This window comes from Strigops habroptila, chromosome 4 (genome assembly GCF_004027225.2).
Source record: "Strigops habroptila isolate Jane chromosome 4, bStrHab1.2.pri, whole genome shotgun sequence".
In the NCBI taxonomy this organism is placed as follows: domain Eukaryota; kingdom Metazoa; phylum Chordata; class Aves; order Psittaciformes; family Psittacidae; genus Strigops; species Strigops habroptila.
In genome coordinates this window covers 68,628,759-68,654,210 of record NC_046358.1, presented here as the reverse complement: position 1 = coordinate 68,654,210, position 25,452 = coordinate 68,628,759, and the positions used below count along the sequence as shown (strand labels likewise).

Genomic DNA, 25,452 nt, shown 5'->3' with positions numbered 1-25,452 from the left:
TTTTGTCCTGATTTGGGATGGGGTTGGGGGATGCCGTAGCCCTGCAAAGGTCTGGGAGAGGGAGGAACAGCCCCTTGCTCCTCCTGGACTGGAGCCTGGGCCCCAGGGGGTGGTGGGAGGATGGAGACGAGGGAAAGCCGTACCATTAATCAGCCCCTGAAAGGCTCAGTGGATGTGCCAGAGGTCACGGGGACTTGTTAGTATTTGTGATCGATGTCTTGTTGAGACCCCAGCTGTCGGCTTAAATATATATATGTTACAGTGGATTTATTCTAAGAATGGCCAAAAAGGCAGCAGGCTTAAAGCAAGTGCTGGAGCCAATGCTTTAAACCACCTCACTCCCTGTGGGACTGTGTCAGCCCTTGCGTTCTCCCACTTGTCTCAGAAAGATGAGTTTTGGAGCAAAGCTCGGAAGAAAGCCATCAACGTTGCACCCTGCCCGTGGCTGCTACCTCCAGGGGAGGGCTCTGAATGGGAGTGAACCCATGGAAACCCTCTGGGACAAAAAGCAGGACCCCAACCTGAGGGCTGCCTCCCTTGGGACACCCCACAGCGCATCTGCCTCACAGCCGAGTGAGTCCCCTGGTAGAGCAGGGTGATAGCAGCAGCGGTGGCTCTGCTGGCACAGAAGGGGTTAAACTGGGGGGAGCATCTGCAGATCTCCTGTCCCTCTGTCCATCTTGGCCACCACAGGGTGAAGGTCCTGCACCGCAGGGCTGTGCCCTTGAGCATCCTGCCCCCAGGGCTGTGCTCCTGAGCATCCTGCCCCCAGCTGCATCACCCTTTTGGCAGATGGGGCTGAAAAGATAAACGAGGGAGAGAAGAGGAGGCAAGGGCACAGCGCGGTCCCTTCAAGCTCCCCCGCAACAAGCCCCCTGCACAAAGCCCCTTCCCCGAGCTGCGTGTGAAAGTAGTGTTTTCCTGTTGATTCGCTCCCCTTCTTTCTCCCTTTCCCCTCTTGGGCTTTGTGCCCTCTCTGAAGGGACCTGAAAAGAGCTTCTCCATCACCCGCCTCCGAAGGGCTTAGCGGCTGAAAGCTGGATTAGCTCCCCGAGCCTTCCCCTCTGTGCCTTTCAACAATGACATCTCCCCAGCCAGCATGAACAGACGCAGCAATTAGCACCAATTAAAAGGAGAGGCTGCCGGGGAAGTTCCCTTTGCTCAGCCCGGGGCTGCAGGGTTTCGGACTCTGTCCTGTGGCCGGGCACCGGTGATGCTGGTGCTTGGTCGTGGGTGATCATGCGTGGCTGGGGAGGGGTGAGGACGAAGAGGGCGGATGGATGCAGGAGCTTGACAGCTCAGTGCCAGCTGAGGTGCAGGGCTGGGTGTGTACAGCACCCCAAAAGCAGATTTGGATGGAGCCATGGAGCTAGCACAGCTTCAGGTTGTGTTAGAGTGTCACCTCTTGGCTCTGTGCTCCCCAGCGCGCTGCATGAGGGTTTGTCCCCCTCCAGGAGTTTCTGCCTGCTCTGGCATGGGGACAAATTGATGTCCTGCACCATGTCACGGTGCTGGGACATCCATTCTTGCAGCTGAGGACAAACTTTTCTTACTTGACAAGAATTTCTGCCTCTGGCTGGGGTGGGAAATGCGGAGGTGAAACGGGCAGGTGATGGCTGAAGTCTGAGCATGGGCAACAGGCACGACCCCACCATGGCTGCCATGGGGTGGCCATGGGGTTCACGGGGACGTTGCCATGCTGTGGCATTGAGGGGGTCAGCATGGCTTTGGCAAGCAGGCAGGTTTGGGGATGTCGCCAGCCAGGACGGTGACAGTGGATTTGCCATGCTGCTGGCTTGGTAAGAGGGCCCAGTGCCAGCCCCATGCCGCAGGGTGCATGGCCCTGTGCCTGGTGGTTAGAGAGTGGTGCCATTGGTCCACGGGCACAGGGAGCTCTCTGAAACCCGAAAAGGGCTGCACGTCCCACGAGGTGCTTGCCCTGCCAATATTAGGATGCTCTGCTGTGCCCTGCCCAAAACAGGGGACAGAGAAGGGTAGGAGGGAGAGACACGTGTCCCCATCCATGTGTCTCCCCAGCTTTTAGCCCTTCAGTGAAGGATAATCTCAGCAGAGTGGCCGGTGCAAGGAGGATCGCCAAAGTCCTGAGCTCCCCCCATGAGATGCATCAGCTTTATTCTTGTGCCTCCTCCTCCTCCTCCCCGCCACTGCCTGCACATGCGGAGCTGCTCAGGGGCAGCCTGTCACCCCCCCGGCAGGCAACCCCCAAACACCCGGCCTGCGGAAGGGGGGGAAGCGGATTAGCACAGGGCAGCCACTGGAAGTAATTGATGCAGTCGCTGGGGATGCGGGAGCTCTTGTTCCCTTTGTGGCCGCCGCGGCGGGAGTGCTCCCGGAGCACTGGGATAACGCACGGGGCTGGCTTTGATACAGGGGGTTCGGTGGGGAAGGGGCTGCGCCCTTCTGGGAAGACCTCGCTGGCTGCTGCTCCCTCTGCTCTGGGCTGGGGGGCTGTGGAGATTGATCTGGGATGCCACAGCCTGAAAACACTGATCCTTGGAGCAACGATGGGATTTAGAGGATCCCATGTGCTTCCCCCATGCCCTCTGCCCCTTCCTGTATGTGTTTGCTTTCTTCTTCTATCTCTGTGCTTTCCACGCAAAAATCATCTCTGAACACACATCCCCCCACACCCCCCCACACCGGTGAGCTGCCCTGGCCTGTTTTACCCGTGGAGCAGGATCTCTGCTGTTGGCAGCCCCTTCCCTGGCAGGATGCTCCTCGCCTTCTCTCTAGCATATGTGCTGGAAAACAGCAGCACCGGCCACGGTCCTTCCCTGGGAGCGCAGTGGCCAGTGATTCGGGGTTGGTGGTGGCTTTGGGAGGTGGCAAGCGGGCAGCATCCCCCTGAACCCCCAATCTGCTGGGATGCTGCACCCCATGGAGAGCAGGTGCCCAGGGAGGGGTGCCGGGGGGAGGCAGCCACCACGATGGAGGGGATTCACACTTGTCTGAGCATCTTGAGTCCTGCTCCTCCCAGGATGGGGCTGGAGTTGCTCAGCCTTGCCTGTCGCAGCCCCTCAGAGAGGGCTCTCCACCACCCCTCCTGCTTCTTGGCAGCAGAGGTGCAAGCCCCGGCCCCTCTTTTCCCAAACACATTCCACATGAGGAGGGGTAGTGTGGATGGGAGGGAAGGGTCTCGGTTCCCATCCCAGGGCGGAGGTGCAGCCCCATCCTGCCCCGGGCTCTCCTCCAGCCAAAGCAGGGGCGTAGCTCGAATCCGCTGTGGGTTGGCAGCAGCAGCAGGTCTAGGGTTTCGCTGAGCCGGCTGCCTTCCCTAATTGTTCCCAGGGAACTTCCAGGGGCGGCAGCCGTGCTCCTGCCCCGCGGGCTCCATCCGTTGCCTGCCACACGTGTGCCCCAGTGCACGGCGCTGCCCGTCCCGTGCCGGGCTCTCTGCCCCAAACCGCCTTGTGCCATCACCCTGCGCTCCTCACCCGCGGCAGCCCGGAGGAGGAGAGGTTGTGGGGTGGCCAGAGCCTCGGCAGGGGTTCCACCACCATCAAAAGGGGGACAGAAGGCTGCTCCATTGCAAGGTGTCAACGTTTAATTAGTCTATTATTGCAAATTATTAGATGTTGTGATTGTTTAATTGATCATATGATTGTTTAATTGGGCATACTGTACGAGGGTGGAAGCAAGCTACCACGTAATTAGCCCCAAACTGTGCGATTAAACTCTTATTAATACCCCAAACAGCAGGGAACATTCAAGCCTTTAATTAGTGATTAACGTGAGACAGACAGAGCTTGCAACTGAGCCGGCGCTGAGGAACAGGGAAGTATTTATCTGGGTAAGGGGGGGACCTGGCTGCCCCGATTAGTGCCAGACAGCTGTGCCGTGGGTCCCGTGCTGGTGTGATCCTGTCCCTGAGCAGGAGACAGCCAGCCATCCCAGCCTGGCCAAATCCCCACCTCGGCTGGCCAGGATCATGCCAAAATCCCGGCTTGGCTCCAGCACAGCTGGAGGCAGTTTGCTGACACCCAACCCGTACTGGCAGCAACAACCTGGAGCGGGCAACAGCAGCATCCCAGAGGGGTTGATCCCCCAGAGGGGATGATGTTGGGCAGCAAGAGGAGGTTTCTTCCCAAAAGCCGGCTCCTGGGAGGATCTGCGGCATGTTTCCAGCGAAAGGTGCCACCCGGCAGGGCCCCAGCCCACAGCAGGGTCGATGATGCTGTGAAATGCCCTGGCCGGTTACTCTCTCACCAATTAAACTGGAGACAGGGAGGGACCCGTGCCACGGGCAGCAAATCATTCATCTGACCTTTCTCTGCTGCTCATCAGCTCCCGTCTGGGCTGCCATCCACTCTCTTTCCCTAGAGGATGCCAGGGGCAAACAGGGGTGGCCCCCAGTGGGACAGCAGAGCTGCATTTTGGGGTGACTCAACTGGCCTTTCAGTGATGTAAGGGAATAGCGAGGCCCCTCTACCGCCAAAAAGTGCTCCTTTGCTGCAGTTCCATGCAGCTGCCTCAGTTCAGTGGCACAAACCACCTGGCTTGTCCCTGTCCTGCTATCTGGTGAGTGCAAGGACAGCCTGGATGTTGCGGTATTTTACCACCTCTCCTGGCCCTGGCAAAGCCTGGCCGAGCACCAGCAGCCCTGGTGCAGAGCATCCCAGGCTGCTTGGACCTAGGGCAATATTCGCTGCTCTCCCTCCAGGCATTGCATCCCAGCATCCCAAGTCAGAATTTGCCTCAGAGGTCCCTATTTTCACCAGCACCAGGGAAACAAAAAAGAGCTCAAAAGACACAAGCCCCCGAGGCACCTACCACCACACCGAGTGTTATTTTGATGCCTGCCATGTGATTTTTACACTAATCTCAGTGTGGGGGAGCTCCGGGGGGAGTTGAGGGTTTGAGCGTGTGGTGCCAGCACCAACCTTCGCCCTGCTCACGTAAGCCTCCAAAAGGCTCTTTCCATTTTTAGGTCCGGGGTTCACTCTGTCTTCCTTCCCCCAGCATCCTTGCAACCAGGCAGGCGAGGGAGCGTTTGATCTGCCAGGCTGAAGCTCCTGCCGGCCAGGGGGAGGCAACTTCATGCGCCCGCCAAGCCAGGCCGGAGCAGTTAAATCTGGGCTGACACGTTAATGAATTTCACAGGACGCCTGGAAAAACTCTCACCCAACCTCAATTTACCGGCTCCGGGGGGAGGGCACCGCGTTTCACCAAAGGAAATCTTGTTCCCATTATCCTTTTGCGAGTGTTAAGCAGGAGTGGGTGTTGCTTTGCCTTTTTATCTTGCACACGTGCAGCCGGGCGGCGGGGAGCTGCACGGTGCCTGATGAAAGAACAGCGTGCATGTGGGTCTGCAGCAGCACACGTGTGTGCGTGTGCCAGCCTGTGTGCCAGTCTGTGCGCCAGTCTGTGCATGCATATTCATGCATGTGTGTGAGCATGCGTTTGTGCACATGTGTGCACACAGGTCTGTGTATGTGTACGTGTGCCCGTGGCAGGGGGTTGGAACTGGATGAGCTTTAAGGTCTCTTCCAACCCAAACCAGTCTGTGACTCTGTGATTCTGTGTAATGGCATGTAGCTGTTTCTGTGCACATCTGTGTACGTGCATGTGCATGTGTGCACATGTAATGATATGGGGACATGTAGGTGCACATGGGTGTATGCAAGTGCACATATACACGTGTGTGTGCAGGTGTATATGCATGTTTAGGAGCACATTTTTTGTATATGCATGTTCACGTGTACGTGATTGTGTGCACCTGAGCTTGTGTGCGTCCTTGTGCACTTTTGTGTGTTCACACACATGTGTGTGTGCACGCATGGGTTGCTGTGTGGGCTGCTTTGTGTGTGTGCACATGCACACAGGGTAGAGCCTTAAATGGGGGCTCTGTTGCTGACGGTGAGGATGGTGCCCTGCGAGGCAGCAGGGGCAAGGCCAGCACACCCCATGGCATGAGGCGGGTGGGAAGGGATGTGGGGGACAACGGGGCTGCAGGTGCCTGGGTGTGCTGCCAGACCCCCTGTCTGCACCCCTCCACCCCACACTTGCCTCCAGCTGAGCCATGCCCCAGCCCTACACGTGCCCTTTCTCCTCTGCCCTGACCCCCCGGCACCATCGGATGCTGCACATCTGGACGGCACATTGGGGCCAGCTGTGCCCTGCCTGTCCTGCTCGCCGGCACTGGGGCAGCTCCAGCCCACCCAGGGGAGTCCCAGGTCTCACCCCCAGCCCTCACCCTCTCCCCTTACCTTGCAGCCTGTAACTGCAACCTGCACGCCCGGCGCTGCCGCTTCAACATGGAGCTGTACAAGCTCTCAGGCAGGAAGAGCGGTGGCGTGTGCCTCAACTGCCGGCACAACACAGCAGGGCGGCACTGCCACTACTGCAAGGAGGGCTTCTACCGGGACCTCAGCAAGTCCATCACGGACCGCAAGGCCTGCAAAGGTAAGCTGTGGGGGTCTCCATGCAGGCAGCATGGGTCATCATACAATCTTTCTTGCGCTCCTTGCTCTTCCCTCCCATCCTTGCAACATCCCTCTGCTCAGAGTCCAGCTGCAGGTCACCTCCAGTCTCCATCACCCAGGTCATCTCTGCCATCCCAAGGGTACCAGGCAGGGACATCACTTCAAGCCCAGCATCTCCTCGAGCGATGGGGAGGACAATGGGCAGGGAGTGAGCAGGTTCCCCAAGCTCCATCCATCCTGCCAGAGTCTTGGTGTGGCAGCAGTTTCAGTCTCCACAGTCAGTGCATGGAGAGACGCTGGGCAGGTGCTGAAGAAGGTGCATGACTAAATGTGCTGGAAACCCATCTCCAACCCTAAATGTCTGAGCCATGGACACACTTGGAAGTGTTCAAGCTGCTTCACAAAATGACCCACAGTGGCTTCCCTGCCTTGGAGGGCTGGGGATGCTGGTGGAGGTGTCCATCTCCCTGCTAGGCTGTGGAGCAGGACCTGGGTGTGTGTTTCAGCTATGGGGTAGTTCTGGGGGGCTGTTTTGGAGAGGATGCTGAGCACCACAGCTCATGGTGCCTGCAGGCAGGGTGGCTTGTCCCTGAGCTGGCCAGGATATCCAATCACTCCAAGCCATCAAGCCACAGCTTCACCTTGTAAGATCCACAGCCTGTGCCAGACATCATGGGGCCTGTAACTCTCCTCTAGCTCCTGGCCACACTGTCCAGCTTTTCTTATCTCTCCCTGCTCACCCCCATCTGCAGAGTCTGTTTCCTCTGTGAAGCCTCAAAACAATAGTTTCACCAAAGAACTTGAGGTAAGAAAACATTTTTCCCATCCCCAAGGACTGAAGAGAAGGCTCTGGGGACACCTTAGAGCAGCTTCCAGTGCCTGAAGGGGCTAAAAGAAAGCTGGAGAGGGGCTTTGGACAAGGGCCTGTAGGGACAGGACAAGGGGGAATGGCTTTAACCTGCCAGAGGGGATATTGAGATGAGCTCTTAGGCAGAAGTTCTTCCCTGTGAGGGTGCTGAGGCGCTGGCGCAGGTTGCCCAGAGAGGCTATGGCTGCCCCATCCCTGGCAGTGTTCAAGGCCAGGTTGGACACGGGCTTGGAGCAACCTGGTTTAGTGGAAGGTGTCCCTGCCCGTGGCAGGGGGTTGGAACTGGATGAGCTTTAAGGTCCCTTCCAGCCCAAACCAGTCTGGGATTGTATGACTGGTGGGATCCAGGCTGAAACAGTGGAGTGAGCCACAGCTGCTCTGAATTCATCCCTGATCCCTCTTTTTCCAGCTTAGAGTGCAAATACCTCCCAGAAGGGAGTGCAGTATCTCATGGGCACTTGGCACCTTTGCTGTTGTGAGGACATAAACATAGCGTGTTTATGTAGGGTCTACAGGAACTGCTGAAGCTGGTTTTGGACCATTAATGTCGTGGCTGCAGACATGAATTGATGGGTTTGACTTTTGGGGCTCCCCTCTCAGGTGCCCTAGTGTTGTTGGTAGCTATGGCTCATGTAATAGGTGACGTCCGTCCCTTGCCCATGCTGTGTTCCACAGGAGCAGTTGAGGAGATAAAGGAAGAAACTTCCACGGTTTGACCGGCACAGCGGCAGGAGCACGGCTGAGCGCTGGCAGGGGCAGCCTTGCCTGCAGCCACCTCCTTAGCTCAGCAGTTGTAATCACCTGCGCAGCTGACAGATTGACAGATCCCTCCTCAGCAGCCCTGCAGCCCCGCAGCTGTGGCCATGCCATGTCACAGCTATGGCCCTGGCCATGGCAGCCCCCCAGCAGCAGCAAGGGTTTCCCATTGATGGGGTTCATGCCAGGCAGCAGCCACGTCCCAAAGCCATGCCAGGTACCTTCATCCTTGGGGTGACACTGGGAGAGAGGAAGAGGAGGAGGAAGGACAAGGCATGGAGAAGAAAAGGCTGCATGGAGACCACAGAGCAGCCTTCCAGTATCAGAACGGGCCTACAAGGATGCTGGAGAGGGGCTCTTCATCAGGGACTGTAGTGATAAGACAAGGGGGAATGGGTTTAAACTGAAACAGGGGAAGTTCAGGTTAGACACAAGGCAGAAGTTCTTCCCTGTGAGGGTGGTGAGGTGCTGGCACAGGGTGCCCAGAGAAGCTGTGGCTGCCCCATCCCTGGCAGTGTTCAAGGCCAGGTTGGACAGGGCTTGGGTGACATGGTCTAGTGTGAGGCACCCCTGCCCATGGCAGGAGGGGGTTTGGAACTGGATGATCTTAAGGTCCTTTCCAACCCAACCCATTCTATTATTCTATGCATCCTTAAGGTCTATAGCCCAGCATCTTGGGCCATGTCCCATTCCTGGAGGGGTCCTGGCTCTGACTGAGGCCAGGGAGGGATGGAAGCAGCCCCCAGCTCCTGCTGCAGCACTGTTGAACTGGGGCAGCTGCAGCAAAATTCCCTTTTCTGTGAGGTTTGCCCTCAAGCAGTGGGGGATCCCAGGCAGCCCTGACTCACCCCGACTGGCACCAGGGCCTGTGAGGCACTGGGGTGGCATCCTCTGCATCCTCTGCAGTCAGCACCCAACCTCCCCACCCCACCCTGAATGAGGGGTTTCTGCTCCCCTTTGGTTCACCAGCTCCTTCTACCTTTGCTACCAAACTTATGAAATGCCGAGCAAAGTGGAAGCCTTGCAGGTGTTCCCCTCCCTGTGGCGCCCAGCATCTGCAGTGCTGCCTCTGTGCTGGGCACTGAGGTCTCTGTTTCTGCTCCAGCCAGGGAAGAGAGCAAAAACTAATGATAAATAAAGCAAGCAGGATTTGGTTGGGTGCTGGGAGCAGGGAGAAGAGTAATTAAACATGGACCAGGGATACTGCGGGTGCAGCGTTTCCTACCCAGGCTCTGGCTCAGGTCCCCCCATTTTCAGGGCTGAGGGTGAAGGAAGCAGAGGGGCTCTGGCTGCCTCCTTCTGCCTGCGCCTGGTCCTGCTCCAGCATCTTCCCAGGCCTGTAATTGTGGAGCATTAAGGTGATGGAAAGCATCTCAGATTCAAGGTGGCTGCTCTGGAGAGGATGAAGTGTGCAGAGCACCCGCGGGCGCTCAGGAGCTGGTGGGACAGGGCGAGGGCTGATGCTGCTGTGCAGGAGAAATGCCAGTCCATGCTGCAGAGGAGCAGAGTGCTGTAGGGTCCCTCCCCTGCCGGTCTCCGTGCCAAGCCAGGGTAGGTCTCTGCCAGCCCGGAATGGTGGGTGCCACTTCCGGAGGGCTGGCAGGGTTTGCCCGAGGTTTGGAAGTGCTGCAAAGGTTCAGCCTCGCCAGATGAACATGTGCACAAGGGCCGTCCCCTGCCAGGGTGCATATGTTGAGGAGGATCTGGCAGTAAAGGCGGTCCCTGGTTCTTGGGAGCCAGTTCTTGGCTCTGCCTCAGGGAACCGAGTTAATAATAAAATCCCTGATGCTTCTGCTCTTTTGGCTGTCTCTTCTTCAGTAAAGCAGAGGGCATTTCCACCCCTTCCTTGTACTTATTCAGTGGTGGATCTTGTTGGGATTGGGAGCTCCTTGGAGCAGGACCAGCACCTGGGAGCCTGCCTGCCCAGTGCCGTGAATGGGACTTGTTGCTGCCAGAGATACGATCAGGGGTCTGGAGCACCTCTGCTCTGGAGACAGCTCTCTGTGGGAGAGCTGGGCTTGTTCAGCGTGGAGAAGAGAAGGATCCTTAAGGGAAGACCTTAGAGCAGCTTCCAGTGCCTGAAGGGGCTACAAGAAAGCTGGAGAGGGGCTTTGGACAAGGGCCTGTAGGGACAGGCCAAGGGGGAATGGCTTTAACCTGCCAGAGGGGACACTGAGATGAGCTCTTAGGCAGAAGTTCTTCCCTGTGAGGGTGCTGAGGCGCTGGCACAGGGTGCCCAGAGAAGCTGTGGCTGCCCCATCCCTGGCAGTGTTCAAGGCCAGGTTGGAAACAGGGGCTTGGAGCAACCTGGTTTAGTGGAAGGTGTCCCTGGTTGTGGCAGGGGATTGGAACTGGATGAGCTTTAGTGTCCCTTCCAACCCAAACGAGTCTGGGATTCTATGGCTAGACAGTTTGGGCTTGTATTTTTCCAAAGATGTGCCCTATACCTCCAGCTCACCTATCTACACTTCTGCAAGAAAACAGAAAAGGAAAAGCAAGGCTCATGACAGCAAGTGTGGAGCAAGCTGCTGGGAACTGAGGGCTGCGGCTTTGGATGAAGGCTTTTGCATATACCATGGTGCTGGTCCAGGGCAGAAGCTGAGCATCCCAGCAAAGGCAGATATTGCAGGTGCTAGGGCTGAAGCTCAGTTCATATTCAGGAGGTGAAGAACCAGCCCAGAGGCCAGGAACTGTTTTGTTTTATTTAACAAACCCCAATGCATGTTACTAAATCATCCATCCATGATTTGTCTCTGCTTGGGATGCGACGTCTTTGAAACAAGCACAGAAATATCAGCTGCACATTGCACAAGCCCACGTCTCCTGCTGGCACCGGAACGGAGCCCTCAGCCACCAAGGCAAGCTCTTCCCTCCTGGAAGGGCCTCCCAGTGCCGGCGTCACCACTGGGCGCTGCGAGACGGAAAAGCTGGGAGGATGGAAAAGGCAGAACAACCTACAGGATTAATTCAGTGGTGGTAATTGCAAAGTCAAATAAAGAATGGCTGTGCATTAATCCCTGTAATTTAAACAAAGCTGTAAACCGTGAGCTTTCTCCAATGAAAACTGGGGAAGCAGTAGCAGCTAAGCCTTAAGATGCAAAAATAACCTCAATATTAGGTGCAAGACATGCTTGCTGGCAAGAACAGCTCGATGAGTTAAGCTCCAAGCTAGTGACTTAATCCACCATTCAAGCTCCGTGGGTCAGATCCTGGTACCCGGCAGGGCTGTGAGCAGCAGGGCTCAATGTGTGCACAGCAGGCATGGAGACGGGGATGGATATGGGGATGGGGATGGAGCTGGAGCTGCAGCTGGGGATGGAACTGTGGAGCTAGAGCTGGGGATGGAGATGGAGCTGTGCCTCTGGTGCCTGCATCCCCTGAGCTAGCCTCCACTGTGGGTCACCTAGGATGAGGAGGGATGGAGATGCTGAGGCAGAGTGGTGGGATGCGGCCATGCTGGATGTGGGACTGGTCAGGGGAAGCATTGGGTGCTGCCGGGGATGCTCTTCCCATCCAAGTGGGAAGGAGCAAAGGATTTTTGTGGGACTGTGGGAAATCACACCATGGCAGGGCAAGGGGCTGGAGGTCGGTGCGGCAGAGACCAAGGTCATCTACCAAAAACACCTGTCTGCTGCAGACCTAAGATGAGCAAAGCTGTCGTAGTAGCTGATCCAGGTAAAATGTCAAGAGTCATTGAAAGCTTTATTCCACCACATGAAGAGAGATCTGCTTAGATTAATTGGATCCTGATTGTGCTGAGATTTATGTCCGTCCTTAAACTTCACACCAAGAATCCAGCACTGGCACCCAGGAAAGCCCCCATGTTTCCGATGGCCCTGCATCATGCCAAGGCTCCCTTGCTCACTGCCATTTGTTATCACAGCTGAGCCCCCAAAATATCCCTGTCAGAAAGACGTCCGCTTCCAGTCCCAGCCAAGATCTGATAAGGGTGAAGCATCTGGTCCCCATTAGAGGCTGCTCACTCTGGTTTCTGGCCATGCAGGAGGGGGCCTGAGGAGCAGTGCCATGGTGCTCCCACCAGCCCCATCTGGTGAAAATTAGGGAAACGATAATATCAGGGGGTTGCGGGGGAGAGCGGGGGGTGGGTTTTTTTTTGCTTTGGAATCATGTTCAACTCTTACACTGATGGGGGCCAAGATAACCTCTTCCAGCTCATAGCCAGCCCAGCCCTGGGCAGGGAGATGCTCCTGAGTGAACATCTCCTTCCTGCATCCCTCTGTGTAGATAGCCCTCAGTAGGTCCATCATCCAGTGATAGAGAGCCGCTTTGGGTCTGTTCTGAGGGTGAAGACCCAACTTTCACCCACCTCAGGTGTGGCTTGTCCCTGGGGAGGCTGCAGTAGAAAGGCAATGGCAACATCCTTCGATCACGGTCTCCAGGAGCCAGGAGGAACACTGAGGCTCATGAGCTTGGGAAGCTTTGAGAATACCCGCTTCAGACGATCCTAAAATCAAGGCAAGGCCAAGCTTTGTGTAAAAGCTCAGTGTTGGTTTAGGTCCATGGACTGAAAAGCTCAGAGGTGGGGGCGCAAGTGGAGAAAATGCCTTTTACTGCTGTAGCAGGAGCATTGCCCTGGGGTTGAGGTGGGGGAAGAGCAGACCTGGACATGTATCTGTCTACTTTCTGTCCCTGCAGTGCCCCCAGTCCCACGCTGGCCATGAACAAGGGTTTGCACAGCCCATGAGCCTTTTGGCAGCAGGCACAGGGCTACCTGTGGAAGTGCCTCCTCCTGCCTGCGTGCACAACAGGCTGTCCTTAGAGCAGTGGGCCAGAAGAAGCTGTTCTCCTGGTGTCTGGACCTTAAACACGAGCTGGTGTCTGCAGGTGCCTGTGTGAGCTGCGGGGTTTCCAGGGGCTCATCCCAGTCAGTGGAGCCGTACCCTGGCCAAGCCCTTTGTCTGCTTGCTTTCCTGCCCATGCTGCTCACAGCATACATGGGGCCACAGTCCGGACCCACAGGTCTTGGCTGTGCCAGCCCCGGCAGCTCCTTTCCACTGGTGCGCTCGCCCACCTCCTCCTTGCCTCTCCAGGGGGGACCTGTTGGGTCCAGTTTGGGGTCTGTGTTGTGCATCACCTCTGATGGAACCTCTTCTCTCTCCCTCTCACCCAGCTTGCGACTGCCACCCTGTTGGCGCAGCCGGCAAGACCTGCAACCAGACGACGGGGCAGTGCCCGTGCAAGGACGGTGTGACTGGCCTTACTTGCAACCGCTGTGCCAAGGGCTACCAGCAGAGCCGCTCACCAGTGGCCCCCTGCATCAGTGAGTGCCCCCCACCAGCACCCGCTAGTGCTCTCCTTGGAGTGGCTCCACTGGCTGCCTCTTGGTCCCCCATCCATCTGTGTGCAGCTTGTGGTGGGTGGGAGGCTGAGATGAGAGCGTGTCCATCCTTATGGATGTTCTCCAGGAGATGGCCAAGTTAGGATGGTTGGGTCACCTTCTGGCGGCACCCATGCATCACATCCGCCAGCACAGAAGGCTCTGAAAAGACCCTTTGGGTTAGTGCTTCCAGATGGCTGAAATAGCTCTCCTGGATCACATCTTCAGCTGCAGCAGGGTGCTCCCCTCACCCGGCTGAGCCCCGAGGATGATCAGGTCTGGAGCAAAGCCAGATCCTGTGGCCAGCATAAAACCATGTTATTGTTGCTGTGATTGTGACTTTGTCACAAGTGGCAGAGGAACAACTTCCTGCCCTGAGCACCGCTGGAGTGGTGGCAGTGGGGGTGTGCTGGTGGGGCTGGCTCCTCTTTCTCTCTTCTTCCCCAGTTTTAGGGTTAGGACAGAATTTCCCCCAGGTTTTATCACAGGGAGTCCTGATAAAGTGTTGTTTTTTCCCACATTTACCCCTGTGCTGTGCAGCCTGGATGGAGTATGCTCAGGTCAGCCAAGCATCCATCCAATGGCCAAACTGAATTCAGATGAGCTGAGCATCCAGGGAGCATCCGTCCCTGGAGCACATGTCCTTTGCAGCAGTGCCTTAGGGCTCTTGGGGCATGCAGCGTCTCAGCCTGTCCCAGTTGACTGAGCTCAGTTTGGGCATCTCCGGGTCTATTTAATGGCCTGTGATGTTGGGGTCAGACTCGTCCTGTTTCCTTTCTTAGAGAGCTTCCAGAGATGACCCAAAAAATCCCCTCTCCACCCTGCTTGCAGGGGGCTTTTGCTCAGGTGTCACCGCCAGAGCTGGGGACCTCTTTCCTTGAGACATCTCTCCTTTTGTCTTCCAGAGATCCCTGCCATCAACCCCACCTCCCTGGTCACCAGCACGGAGGCGCCTGCGGGTAAGTGCTTCACGTCCCAGGCTGAGCCCATGGCCCCAGCCCTGCCCAGACACATGCTATCCCATCTGCCCTCTCCCCGGCACACCCAGGAGAAGGGCTGAGCCCTGCCAAACCCATGGGCAAAAAGATCAATGGCAACAAAAAAAAAATAGTGGAAGTGATGACTGACATTTGAAATCCTGTGTATTTTTGGAAGGGGACCAACAAAGCTTGACAGGGCCTTGGGTAATGAGTTTCTCCATCCCCTCCAGGGAGGAAAGCAGTGATGCAGCCCCCAGGGCCTCGCCACTCCACAGCAGGTTATGGCAGGGGTTGTGGTGTGGGTGCTTCTGGGGCATATCTCCTTCTGTCAGTGCCAGTGCCAGAGGTTTCTCCTCACTGCCTTCTGCCCCTGCAGGGCTCTGGCTCTCTGAGCAGTCCTGGGGAGAGCAGGGCGGTCTGGCAGGCTCAGGAGCCCATGCTAGGGCACGAGCTGCCAGGTCTACACTGGGAGATGAGTGGGTGCAGGTCTGGAGGAGTGAAGTGTTTGGGTATGAGCTGCTCATCCCAGCTGTGCAGGGTGATGGGACCATGGGAGGATCAGTGTCATAGCTGCTGTCACCAGTGAGGGAGGGTGCAGCTCCAGCAGCAGGCTGCAAGCTTTGCTTTTGTCTCTCCCCTCCTCTCCTTCTGCAGTCCTGTTGATACTGAAGCATGGCTGTTCCTAGCCATACGACTGTAGGGATCCCAAGCCAGGTCAAGGAGGAGAAGCTAGGGAAAGAAGCAGCCACTTCCCTCCTCAGATCACCCTTCACCCTGCTGTCCTCAGGACCTTGGTTTTCTTCCACATGTCAGTGTGGGGGAATAGACATCCTTCACCATCCTTCACTCCATCCCATGGCACATGGTCCTGGGAAAGAGCAGTGGCACCTCCAGCTCCCTACACCCATATGTACTGAGGAGCTTCCCCATGCCTCATTTCATAGAATCATGGAATCCCAGACTAGTTTGGGTTGGAAGGGGCCTTACAATCATCCAGTTCCAACCCCCTGCTACAGGCAGGGACACCTTCCACTAGACCTGGTTGCTCCAAGTCCCATCCAACCCGGCCTTGAACACTGCCAGGGATGGGGCAGCCACAGCTTCTCTGGGCAACCTGTGCCATCGCCTCAGCACCCTCATAGTGAAGAGATTCTGAGATCTTTCTAAAAATCTCATCTCAATCTCCCCTCTGTCAGGTTAAAGCCATTCTCCCTTGTCCTATCCCTACAGGCCCTTGTCCAAACCCTCTCCAAACCCAGGAAACCCTCTCCAGGTTTCCTGTAGCCCCTTTAGGCACTGGAAGCTGCTCTAAGGTCTCCTTGGAGCCCTTTCTTCTAGAAGTTTGGAGTACATCTATCCCAGGGGGAGCCTATGCCCTCCTTTGAGAGCCAGTGCCCTGTGCGCATCCTTCTCCCCAGCTCTCCTTCCTGCAGCCACCTTGCCTTGGGAGTGGAAAATGCTAACAGCCCCTCCCCAGGCTGTTGTGTGCCTGGGACCTGCTCTCCATCCTTTTGGGAATGTTTTCCAGCATGGCCCCTGTGGCACATGCATGTACTCAGTGGCTGTAGGAAGGGGATGGAGGGGCACAAGGGTTGTGGAACATACGGACCTATGGCAGGAGTAAAGCGTGAGGATGGGGGATGGAGAGGGGAGATGCACAGGAGGAAGCTGGTAGCTCAGCTCCTTGCAGAACGATGCTGGCCCTGTACACGTGCAGACCCCACATATTGATGCAGAGAGTGGCAGCACTGCATATCTTGCATGATGGGACAACTGTAAGAGCTGAGCTGCCTGTGATGGTAACACCGCTGGGACAGAGCAGACCACCACCTCTGCTCCTGCCTGCCCTGCCTGGCACAAGGGAGGGATCTGGGAACACCAGGCTTTGGGAAAAGGAAAGAAATGGGGGAAGTGAAAGATGATTTGGATGGTTTTATTGCAAACAGGGAGCGATGCGTGGAGCAGAGTTAATCAAGGTGACTCCTCTTCAGTGCTTTATAAATAGGAACAGTCTTTGAGTGACGTCTGATCTTTTCAGCTGCATAAAAGTAAATGGCACTCGCTGGAGACTCGGGTGTTTACTTTGTTTTAGCGGGGCAGGTCTGCCTTAAACTGCTCTAGTTTTATCTGTGGCTTTGTTGTTTTAAGATTTCTGGCTTCTAGCTCTAATATCTTTAATGCGAAGTTGCTCACTTCTGCCCAGAGCCTGCACCAAGGGGAGCAGGGGATCCGCTTGGAGTCCTGCTGCCCCCTTGGCCAGCAGGGATCAGAGATCGGGTGGGTAATGCTGCCTTGCCCAACTCTGCCTCGATTTCCCTGTCTCCAGTATGCTGGTGCTGTGGGCAGGTCTGGCCACAGCGGTACACCCTGCCTGCACCCTGCCTGCTGCCTGCACCCTGATGCCCCTTTGTCTGCTTCTCTGTGCTGCAAGACCGCCAGGCTCCCCCATGAGCAGGGCACTCCCCAAGAGGACACTCAGCCCCCCAATTCTCACAGTCGTCCCACCCCAGGCAGCCTCCAGGTCCCTTCTCCCCCCATTTCCCCACATCCCTTCCTGCTGCTGGCAGCAGGTGCTGAGCTGCAGGAACAGGGGGACATTGTTCGGGGCTGTCGTGCTCAGGTGCTGGGCTTCCCCGCCTCCCCATCCTCCTCCCTGCCAGGGTCCTGTCCCCGGGTGCATCCGGACTTTTTGCTGACTTTGCCATCCACTGCATCACTCTTCCCAGCTTTCTCCTACCTTTCCCACCCTCCGGAGCCTTTGAGGTCTGGCTTTGATCTCTCTGCCCAAGCAGCCAACTGTCTCAGCAGTGAAACGTCCTGGGTCCACTTCTTGTAATTTTTATTATTATTATCTTAAAATATTTTCCACTTAGTGGAAAAAAAAAAAATCCTAGAAAATCCCATTCCCTGTTAACAGAATTAACAAAAACCGTGGAGCACAAAACAGGGCTTTAAAGGAATTCAAAGTCAGCAGTAAAAGACTTGCAGCCATAACACCTAATTAAGTTATATCTCTCTTAAAACAAAATATTCCTCTTTCTTTTTTTTTTTTTCCAAGGTGAGGAGAAGTAAACCAGATGTGCAAAGCAAACTCACTGCCTCTCGCACATGCTGCCCCACAGACAGGGGATGACCGCACCGGCTGGTGGCTCGCTGGTCACCTGCCATGATCCCATGTGCATGCAGCATCACCCCGCTTTGTCTGTCCGTCCGCCTGCCCATCCATCATCCAGCCAGCCATCCAGCCATCCATCCAGCCAGCCCATGTGCCAGCTGCGCACCGGCAGCAGAGGTGTTGCCTGTGTGGAGGGCATCGTAGAATCAGAGAACCACAGACTGGTTTGGGTTGGAAGGGACCTTAAGGCTCATCCAGTTCCAACCCCCTGCCACGGGCGGGGACACCTTCCACTAGACCAGGTTGCTCCAAGCCCCGTCCAACCTGGCCTTGAACACTGCCAGGGATGGGGCAGCCACAGCTTCTCTGGGCACCCTGTGCCAGCACCTCAGCACCCTCACAGGGAAGAGCTTCTGCCTGAGATCTCATCTCAATCTCCCCTCTGTCAGGTTAAAGCCATTCCCCCTTGTCCTGTCCCTACAGGCCCCTGTAAAAAGCCCCTCTCAGCTTCCACCACTCTGCACGGGGAGAAAAAGCTTGCCCATCCTGCTGGGCGAGCCACAAAACAAAGTAGGAGCTCCCTTTTAGAGTCCCTTTCTTGTAGCAGGAAAGGATGGAGCAGAGTGTCGGGGACAGGCTTGTAGCATGTCTCGGAGGATGCGGTGAGGTCCAGGATGGGGCTGTAGCATTTCCCAGGGGATGCAACGGTGTCTGGGATGGGGCTGTAGCATATTCTGGGGGATACAGTAGTGTCCAGGATGAGGCTGAGGCAGATCCCAGGGATGCAGTGGATGAGGGCATCTTTAGTGCCACAGCTGAGCACTTCAGTGCACCCAGCAGCACCCCAGCATGGGGAGGCCCCACACCACCTCCACAGCCACCACTGTGGTCCTGGGGGATGCAGTGTGGCTGGGGCAGCTCTGCCAGCCCAGCTAGAGGGGCTAAGTTGGGAATCAGGGCTCACCCCCCTCCACCAAGAATTAGCTTCGTGCTGCACTGCTTCTATCGAGGACAAATTTGGGACAGGCGGCACAAAGTCCCACATAAAGGAGAGCCAGGCAGAAAGGAGAGCAGCAGAGCCCAGCGCGAGTCTGTGCTCCTGTTTTCTTCCCTCTTTTCTCCTCCTCCCCTTGGCACAGGGCACTGTTATTCCGCCAGACCCTCGCCTCTGTCCCCAGTAGTCACTGTGGCAACCTGCAAACAAAGACAACTTCAGAGGCTGCTGGCTCTGTCCTGGGATGTGGGGCCAAACCAGAGAGAACCTATGAGAGGGAGAGAAAAGAAGAAAGATGGGCTTGGAAAAAAAACCATGCCATTTGGAAAGAGACAAATTGAGATGTTCAAAGGAAGATGGCAGGAAGAAAGAAAGGAGAACAGGGCTGCTTCGGGCAATTGTTGGGATCAAAGCCTTTGAGGAGAAGGAAAGAGGCATTCCCTGCCCTCCCTCTGCTTGAGATGCAAATCTGGGGTCTTTAGAAATGCACAGAAAAGAGCCTCCTTGAGGAGATGAGGCTTGCCTGGAGCTGGGGACCGCAGGGAGGGATGCTGTGGGGTGGAGGACAGCATGGTGGCCTCCCCAGCCGTTCTGGAGCAGCCTGAGCAAGGGATGCTTGGGCAGCAGGAGCAGCGGCAGAGCAGAGCCACATCCCTCACCCACCAGCTTCCCCTGGCCCAATTCTTCTTCCCCACTTCTGGGCCGCTGGCAGGGCACAGGTCTCTGGAGGGGCTGCCCCATGAGGATGCTTTCCACCACCCTGGCCCCTGAGGGCTGAGGATCACGACCCCCTTGGTCTGGGGTCAGACCGTCCTTTGGGCCTCCTCCCTGTGGGGCTGATGGTGGGGTTGGTGCTGAGTTCACTCTTTCTCACATCGCCAGGTTTGCAGGGCCACAGCCATTCTGGTTGACTCTCCTTGGTCATGGCCGCTGCCTGCTCTCCATGGTGGCCACCATCAGCTCACCTGCATTTCTCCCACCCATCCCCTTTTGCATCCCGGAGGAGAGTCTCCAGGCTCCCTCCACTACCCCTGTGCTGATTTATCTTGCAGGACACCATCAGCACAGGAGGTGACACAGTCTGCTCAATGGGCCCAAAGCCACTTGATTTCTCTTCCTGGCTGATGTGGTGTCGGTGTTTATGCTGGGATTTGAGTCCCCAGCCCCTGTGAGCTGCCAGGGGGGCAGCTGGACTAGCTGCTGCTCCCTGCACCCTCTTCTCTTGTGGTGACCCCATGTGCTTCAAGCCTCTCCATGCTCAACCCGCTGTTCTTCCTCCACAGACTGTGACTCCTACTGCAAGCCAGCCAAGGGCAACTACAAGATTAACATGAAGAAGTACTGCAAGAAAGACTATGGTAAGGATCTCCTCCTTCACTGAGCCATGCTGGGCTTTGCTATAGGGGGCTGGCCACAGGCTGGCTGTGGGTGGGTGTTATGCAGATGTTCCAGGGCATGGGGAGCACCCAGCATGGAGAGGAGTCCCCAAATCAGCCCTCCAAGGGTGTGATGGATGAGGTAGGTGGGGCTGCTGGTGATGGGCAATTCCCATCACCAGAACTTCCTTTGGGGAGCAAGGCAAAGCATCACCGTGCCTCCTGCTCTTTTCCCTCAGTGGTCCAGGTGAACATCCTCGAAATGGAGACAGTGGCCAACTGGGCCAAGTTCACCATCAACATCCTCTCTGTCTACAAGTGCCGTGACGAGCGGGTCAAGCGTGGTGACAACTTCTTGTGGATCCACCTGAAAGACCTGTCCTGCAAGTGCCCCAAGATTCAGATCAGCAAGAAGTACCTGGTCATGGGGATCAGCGAAAACTCCACTGACCGGCCGGGACTGATGGCTGACAAGAACAGCCTGGTCATCCAGTGGCGGGACGCCTGGACGCGCCGCCTCCGGAAACTGCAGCGACGGGAGAAGAAGGGGAAGTGCGTGAAGCCCTGAGGGGGTTCCACACATCCCATCCCACCCCGTGCTCAGCTCCAGCCCGGCTGTGCGCTGCCAAACTGCGCCCGGAGACTCTGTACATATATATAGTGTGAACAGACTCTTCTGTCTATAGTGTATATTTTGGCAATGGTTTCCCCTCGTGTGTGCACGCGTGGTGCGCGTGTGGGCCTTTTCCTCTAAGTGTGTATTAAAAATAATGCAGTAATGACAAACCTGTAATGAGGAGCAAAGCGGAGTGAGATCCCATGGTGCCTGAAGGAGCTTGAAGGGGATTGATGTCCTTCTCCAGCATGCTGTTGGTAGCACTTGTTTTCTAGGCTTTTCTTTTCCCTTTATTCTTCTTCTGCCTGGTGGTGACATCTGACTTGACAGCTCTCCCTTCTCCAGCATCCAGGCCCTGCTTCTTCCTCACTCTCTGAAATGTGCTGCTGTCAGATCTCTCTTTGCCCTTTCTCCTTGCCCAGTAGTAACAGGTCTGAGTCTTCTCTCTTCATTCTGGCCTGGCTGCATCATCCCCTGGGAGGTATTGCTGTGGCCAAGGTTCTCCGAGGAGATGCACAAGGCAGGGGTGGCAGGAAGAGAGAAGAGCTTTTATTGACCCACCTCTAGTCTTTTATATTTTCTTCACCATGTATTAGTCTCCAGTTCAAGCAGACATCAGTATCTCCCCATGTTGAGATTGTAGCAATCTTGGCATAATAAATATGAGTAGAAATAATAGGTGCTCTGACAGTAGATATTCCTTTCCCTGCAAATACTGCCTTGCTTACTGAATGGCTTAGTGAGGTATTGTAGCCTACATCACAGTTCTCCAGTGCTTTAGGGTGATGCTTTGCCCTTTGGAGCCCATGGCAGCTTGTGTAGACTCCCCATCCCATGGCTGGTCCAGTGCTTCTGCGCTCCAGCATCCCAGCATGGTGGTGGAGTCTGCAGCTGGCGAGACTGGAGGAGCACTGTCAGGGTTCTGTGTGAGTGAGGGTGTAGGCACTGGGGGATGCCTGTGTGGACATGCAGGTGCCCTACTCTGGGAGCTCGATGCATTGGTGAAGCTGCTGGAGATGCTGGAAGTGGATTTTCAGAGATGAGGAGGGCCTGCAGAGCCATCTTTCAGGTCCTGTGGATTCTGGGGTGTCTACAGAGGGCATGAGCAAAGTTGGGAGGAGGCCAGAAGCTAAGGGGCAAAGGGTACGTGTGACCACTTGGCTTTGGATGAGCTGGTCTCATGCCACACTCCTGACATAGAATCTCCCTTCTCTCAGCTGAGCTGAGGACACCCCCAGGCTATTGGTTTCTGCCATGAGATGGCCCTTGAAGTACGTGGGCCACCCAGCACTCCTCTTCCTCTTGTGGCTGCTTGCACCTCGGAAGCAGAGCTGCTGCCCTTGCCCCAGGCTCACTCTGACCCCATGCTCCGAACAGTCCTCATGCAAGGGTCAGTGGTAGAACACCCTTTGGTTGTGCACAGCCAGGATGATGATCCCATTGGGGTCATCCCCACAGCCCCAGGGGCTCCTCGACGTCACCCCACGGGATGTGGGGGCTCATGAGCCGCTCTTCTCAGCAGCTCAGCCCACGAAAGAGCAGGGCAGCACCACTGCATGGATGCTCATCAGGGCAGGGCTACAGAAGGCACATGTTTTTTCCAAGCAAGTACAGCCTTCAGGAGAGGTATGGTGTGTCTGAGCTACCCAAAAAGTACTCTCACAGTCTGCTGGGGCAGGAGGATCCAGGGTTTCCTTCGGCACCTGATTTCTCTTCCCTTGAAGCAGAGAACCTAAAACTTTGAGGACTTTGGTGCTAGTGGTTGAAGTTCTCTATTTATCGTCCCATACAGCTCATCCCTCTTGTTTCAGCTCTGCCACCTGGGACTGCTGATGAGCAGGGATGGCTCTCAGCTGGTGTTCCAGTGCACATGGCTGTCCTGTTCGGGCAGATGATTGGAGACACTAGAGCAGGACTACATATGCCATGTGCTGCTGCTGAGGAGAGGAGCTCCCCCTTTCATGGGGGATATCCTAAAGTCCTGGCCAAAGGACTGGAGCAGGCCACTTTGCACCTTCACTAAAGCTGCTGCAGTTGTCCTGACTTCCCCTGCTTGTGTCACTCCAAAGTCTGAAGCAAGAATTCATCTTTCTTTCATCAGCCTGGAGAAGAGAAGGCTCCGGGGAGACCTTAGAGCAGCTCCCAGTGCCTAAAGGGGCTACAAGAAACCTGGAGAGGGGCTTTGGACAAGGGCCTGTAGGGACAGGCCAAGGGGGAATGGCTTTAACCTGCCAGAGGGAAGATTGAGATGAGATCTTAGGCAGAAGCTCTTCCCTGTGAGGGTGCTGAGGCGCTGGCACGGGTTGCCCAGAGAAGCTGTGGCTGCCCCATCCCTGGCAGTGTTCAAGGCCAGGTTGGACGGGGCTTGGAGCAACCTGGTCTAGCGGAAGGTGTCCCTGCCCATGGCAGGGGATTGGAACTGGATGAGCTTTAAGGTCCCTTCAACCCAAACAAGCCTGTGGTTCTATGACTCTATGACTTGGGTGGCAGTCACGCAGTCCTGGTGGCCTTGGCCAACAGTAGTAGGCTTTGCGAGGCCAAGAGACGCTGCATCATAAACAAACTTGCCGCAGTGAAAGTGAATGTTTTCCAAACCAGCTCTTTGAGAGGAAAAAAAAGTAAATTAGTTCAACAAAGGATCTGAAAAGATTCAGCACGCTCCGGTGCACACTCATTCCGGGAGTGCAGAGCCTGGCCCATGAGCATCTGGCTGAGCTCATGTGTGTGCTGAGGAACGCCGTGCTGGGACCGGCTCCTCCAGCCTGTGGATGCCTTTTCCTAGTATTCAGCTGGGGCAAAATGATTGAGATTCAATAATTTTGAAGGAGAGGCCACGTTTGCAAGTTCCCCCCTGCTTTGGGACTGAATTTTGCAGCTGGTTGAAATTTTTCTCATTTCAAAAGGCCAATGGACATTTTTCATGGAAACGTGGAATTTGGACAAGTAAAGAAGCAAAATGTGAGAATACTACAGGAAACTCGATGCTCTTTTTCCATGTAGTCCAGCCAGCTCCACCCATAAGAGATCACAGGAGCTTGGACAGCAGTACCCCAACCTTACTGGACAGACAGACGGGTGGATGAGCAGACAGATGGATGCATACACAGATGATTTCCCATCATTTTTCTCTCGGTAACCAAAGTCCATAAAAATCCCACAGGAAAACACCTCCCTTAGGTCCAGCACAGTCAAGCATTTGCTTGGCCAACGCAGCACAGCTCAGTGCTGGACTCTAGGAACATGCTGCCTGGTGAGTAGCAAGATTTACTCAGAGAGGCAAGACCTGCTTGCTTGGCCCCTTGTCACGGCTTGATGTGGTCTCCTTGCTCCCTTGATGCTCTCTGGTATACAGAGCAACTCCATCCTGCGATGCAGATCAACATGGATCTTAGTAGTGGCTCCACGCTGTCATAGAGCAGTCAGTGATGGTGGCCCTACCAGCCCAACCAGGCACTTCCACCCACCTCCGCTCCTGACAGAGGGGCTGTAGGACCAGGGCAGGATGCACTTTTCCTACTCATGACCCTGTCAGCCAAGTGTTCAGGGGGTTGAGCTGCTCCAGCCACTCTTGTCCTTGCAAAACAGTGAGAAATGTGCTATTTTTCAAAATGTCAAGTGTATTTTTACAAGCCTTGGGGGCATCTATTACATCAGAGTTAACCACCACGTCATTCATTCATTTGTTCATTTATTCCTTCACCTGATCTATCTATTTTTGGGGGTTGGAACTAGATGATCTTTAAGGTCCCTTCCAACCCACACTATTCCATCATTCTATGATCCCTGTTCATCTTTATGTGAGCACAGTTCACTGGTTAAATACATTCTCCTTGTGTGCACAGGGTACGTGGGCTCATGCAGGGTACGGGGGCATGGGGAGGCAGGGGAGGTTCAGCAGATCCTGGGGAGCGGCAAGGCAGCTTCCCACGTCAGCTGTGCAGGGGAACATGAGGAAACCATTAATCGATGGGCTGGCCTACACCGTGTTTTCCTAAGGAAGAGCCGAAGACGGGGAACCGCTGGGGTCAGCAGGGCACCATCTGGAGAAATCTGTCGGCTCCCTCCTGCTGGGTTTTTCTCACCTCGGCGGTGATGAAGACGATGAGGCAGAAGAGTGGTCCCCACCAGCACCCTGGGGATGGGGGGACCCTCCCACAACTCCCGCACCCCCCGCACCCCACAACCTGCACCCATGCTGCACTGGCCCTAAGGTACCTCTGTGATGCTGTGCCAGGAGGTTTGCCAGTGGCACAGGGGCCGTGGCACTAAAAGAGCATTCTACCCAGGGGTGCTGCTGCCCTGGCAGAGCTACACTGGTTCCCCTGTGACTTAGCTCAGTATCGCTGTGCCTCCTTCCAGGTTTTCACTGCTCAGCTGCTGCCACAACCTCATCCCCTCCCATTTCATCCTCTGCTATTCATGTCCCCATAGAGGCACAGGACCCAGCAGGATTGCTGTTTCAGAGGGATTAAGTCAATGACAGGTTGGGGGCCTCTTCACAGGGCAGGATCAGGCCCCTACTGCCAAGTCACCTGCCAGCCTCCATTAAAACGAGCTCTCTATTTACACAGCCACTGTGGGACTCGAATGCTGGTATTTTCATCTTGGGCAAGATGCACTACCTCAAAAGCCTGGAGAAAGGGCCTCCCCACTGTCTCACTGGTTCCCCCCAGCACACTCATGTGATGGAAAATCATTGGGTGGAGCAGGGAGAGGTGTCACTTTCAGAAGATGGCTGGTGCTGGGGGAACTCCACCAGATGACCCCTGGGTTTGTCGCAGCAAGGACCATGGTCCTGCTCACTGTGTGGGGAGAAAGGGGATGGAGACGGGGCAGAGCGGACCCAGCTCTGCACACCCAAGGGGTCCAGAGGGTCACATCTCTCACAGCACCAGCTGACCTCTGAAGCAGCACTGCAAAGCCAGGTGCTGCATCCTGCCTGTCCCCTGCCTGCGCCCTGCCGGAC

General features: G+C 55.8%; 1 protein-coding gene across 1 annotated transcript in view; it reads left to right on the top strand.

Moving 5' to 3' along the window:
* Positions 1 to 20,542, top strand: part of NTN3 (netrin 3) — a 31,782-nt gene extending 11,240 nt beyond the window's left edge. Inside the window, exons 3-7 of the mRNA XM_030482959.1 lie at positions 6,235 to 6,423; positions 13,199 to 13,348; positions 14,311 to 14,364; positions 19,778 to 19,852; positions 20,110 to 20,542. Of these exons, the coding sequence (XP_030338819.1) occupies positions 6,235 to 6,423; positions 13,199 to 13,348; positions 14,311 to 14,364; positions 19,778 to 19,852; positions 20,110 to 20,438 (797 nt within the window). The 3' untranslated portion in view covers positions 20,439 to 20,542. The remainder of the gene's footprint in view (positions 1 to 6,234; positions 6,424 to 13,198; positions 13,349 to 14,310; positions 14,365 to 19,777; positions 19,853 to 20,109) is intronic.
* Positions 20,543 to 25,452: the final 4,910 nt, after the last annotated feature.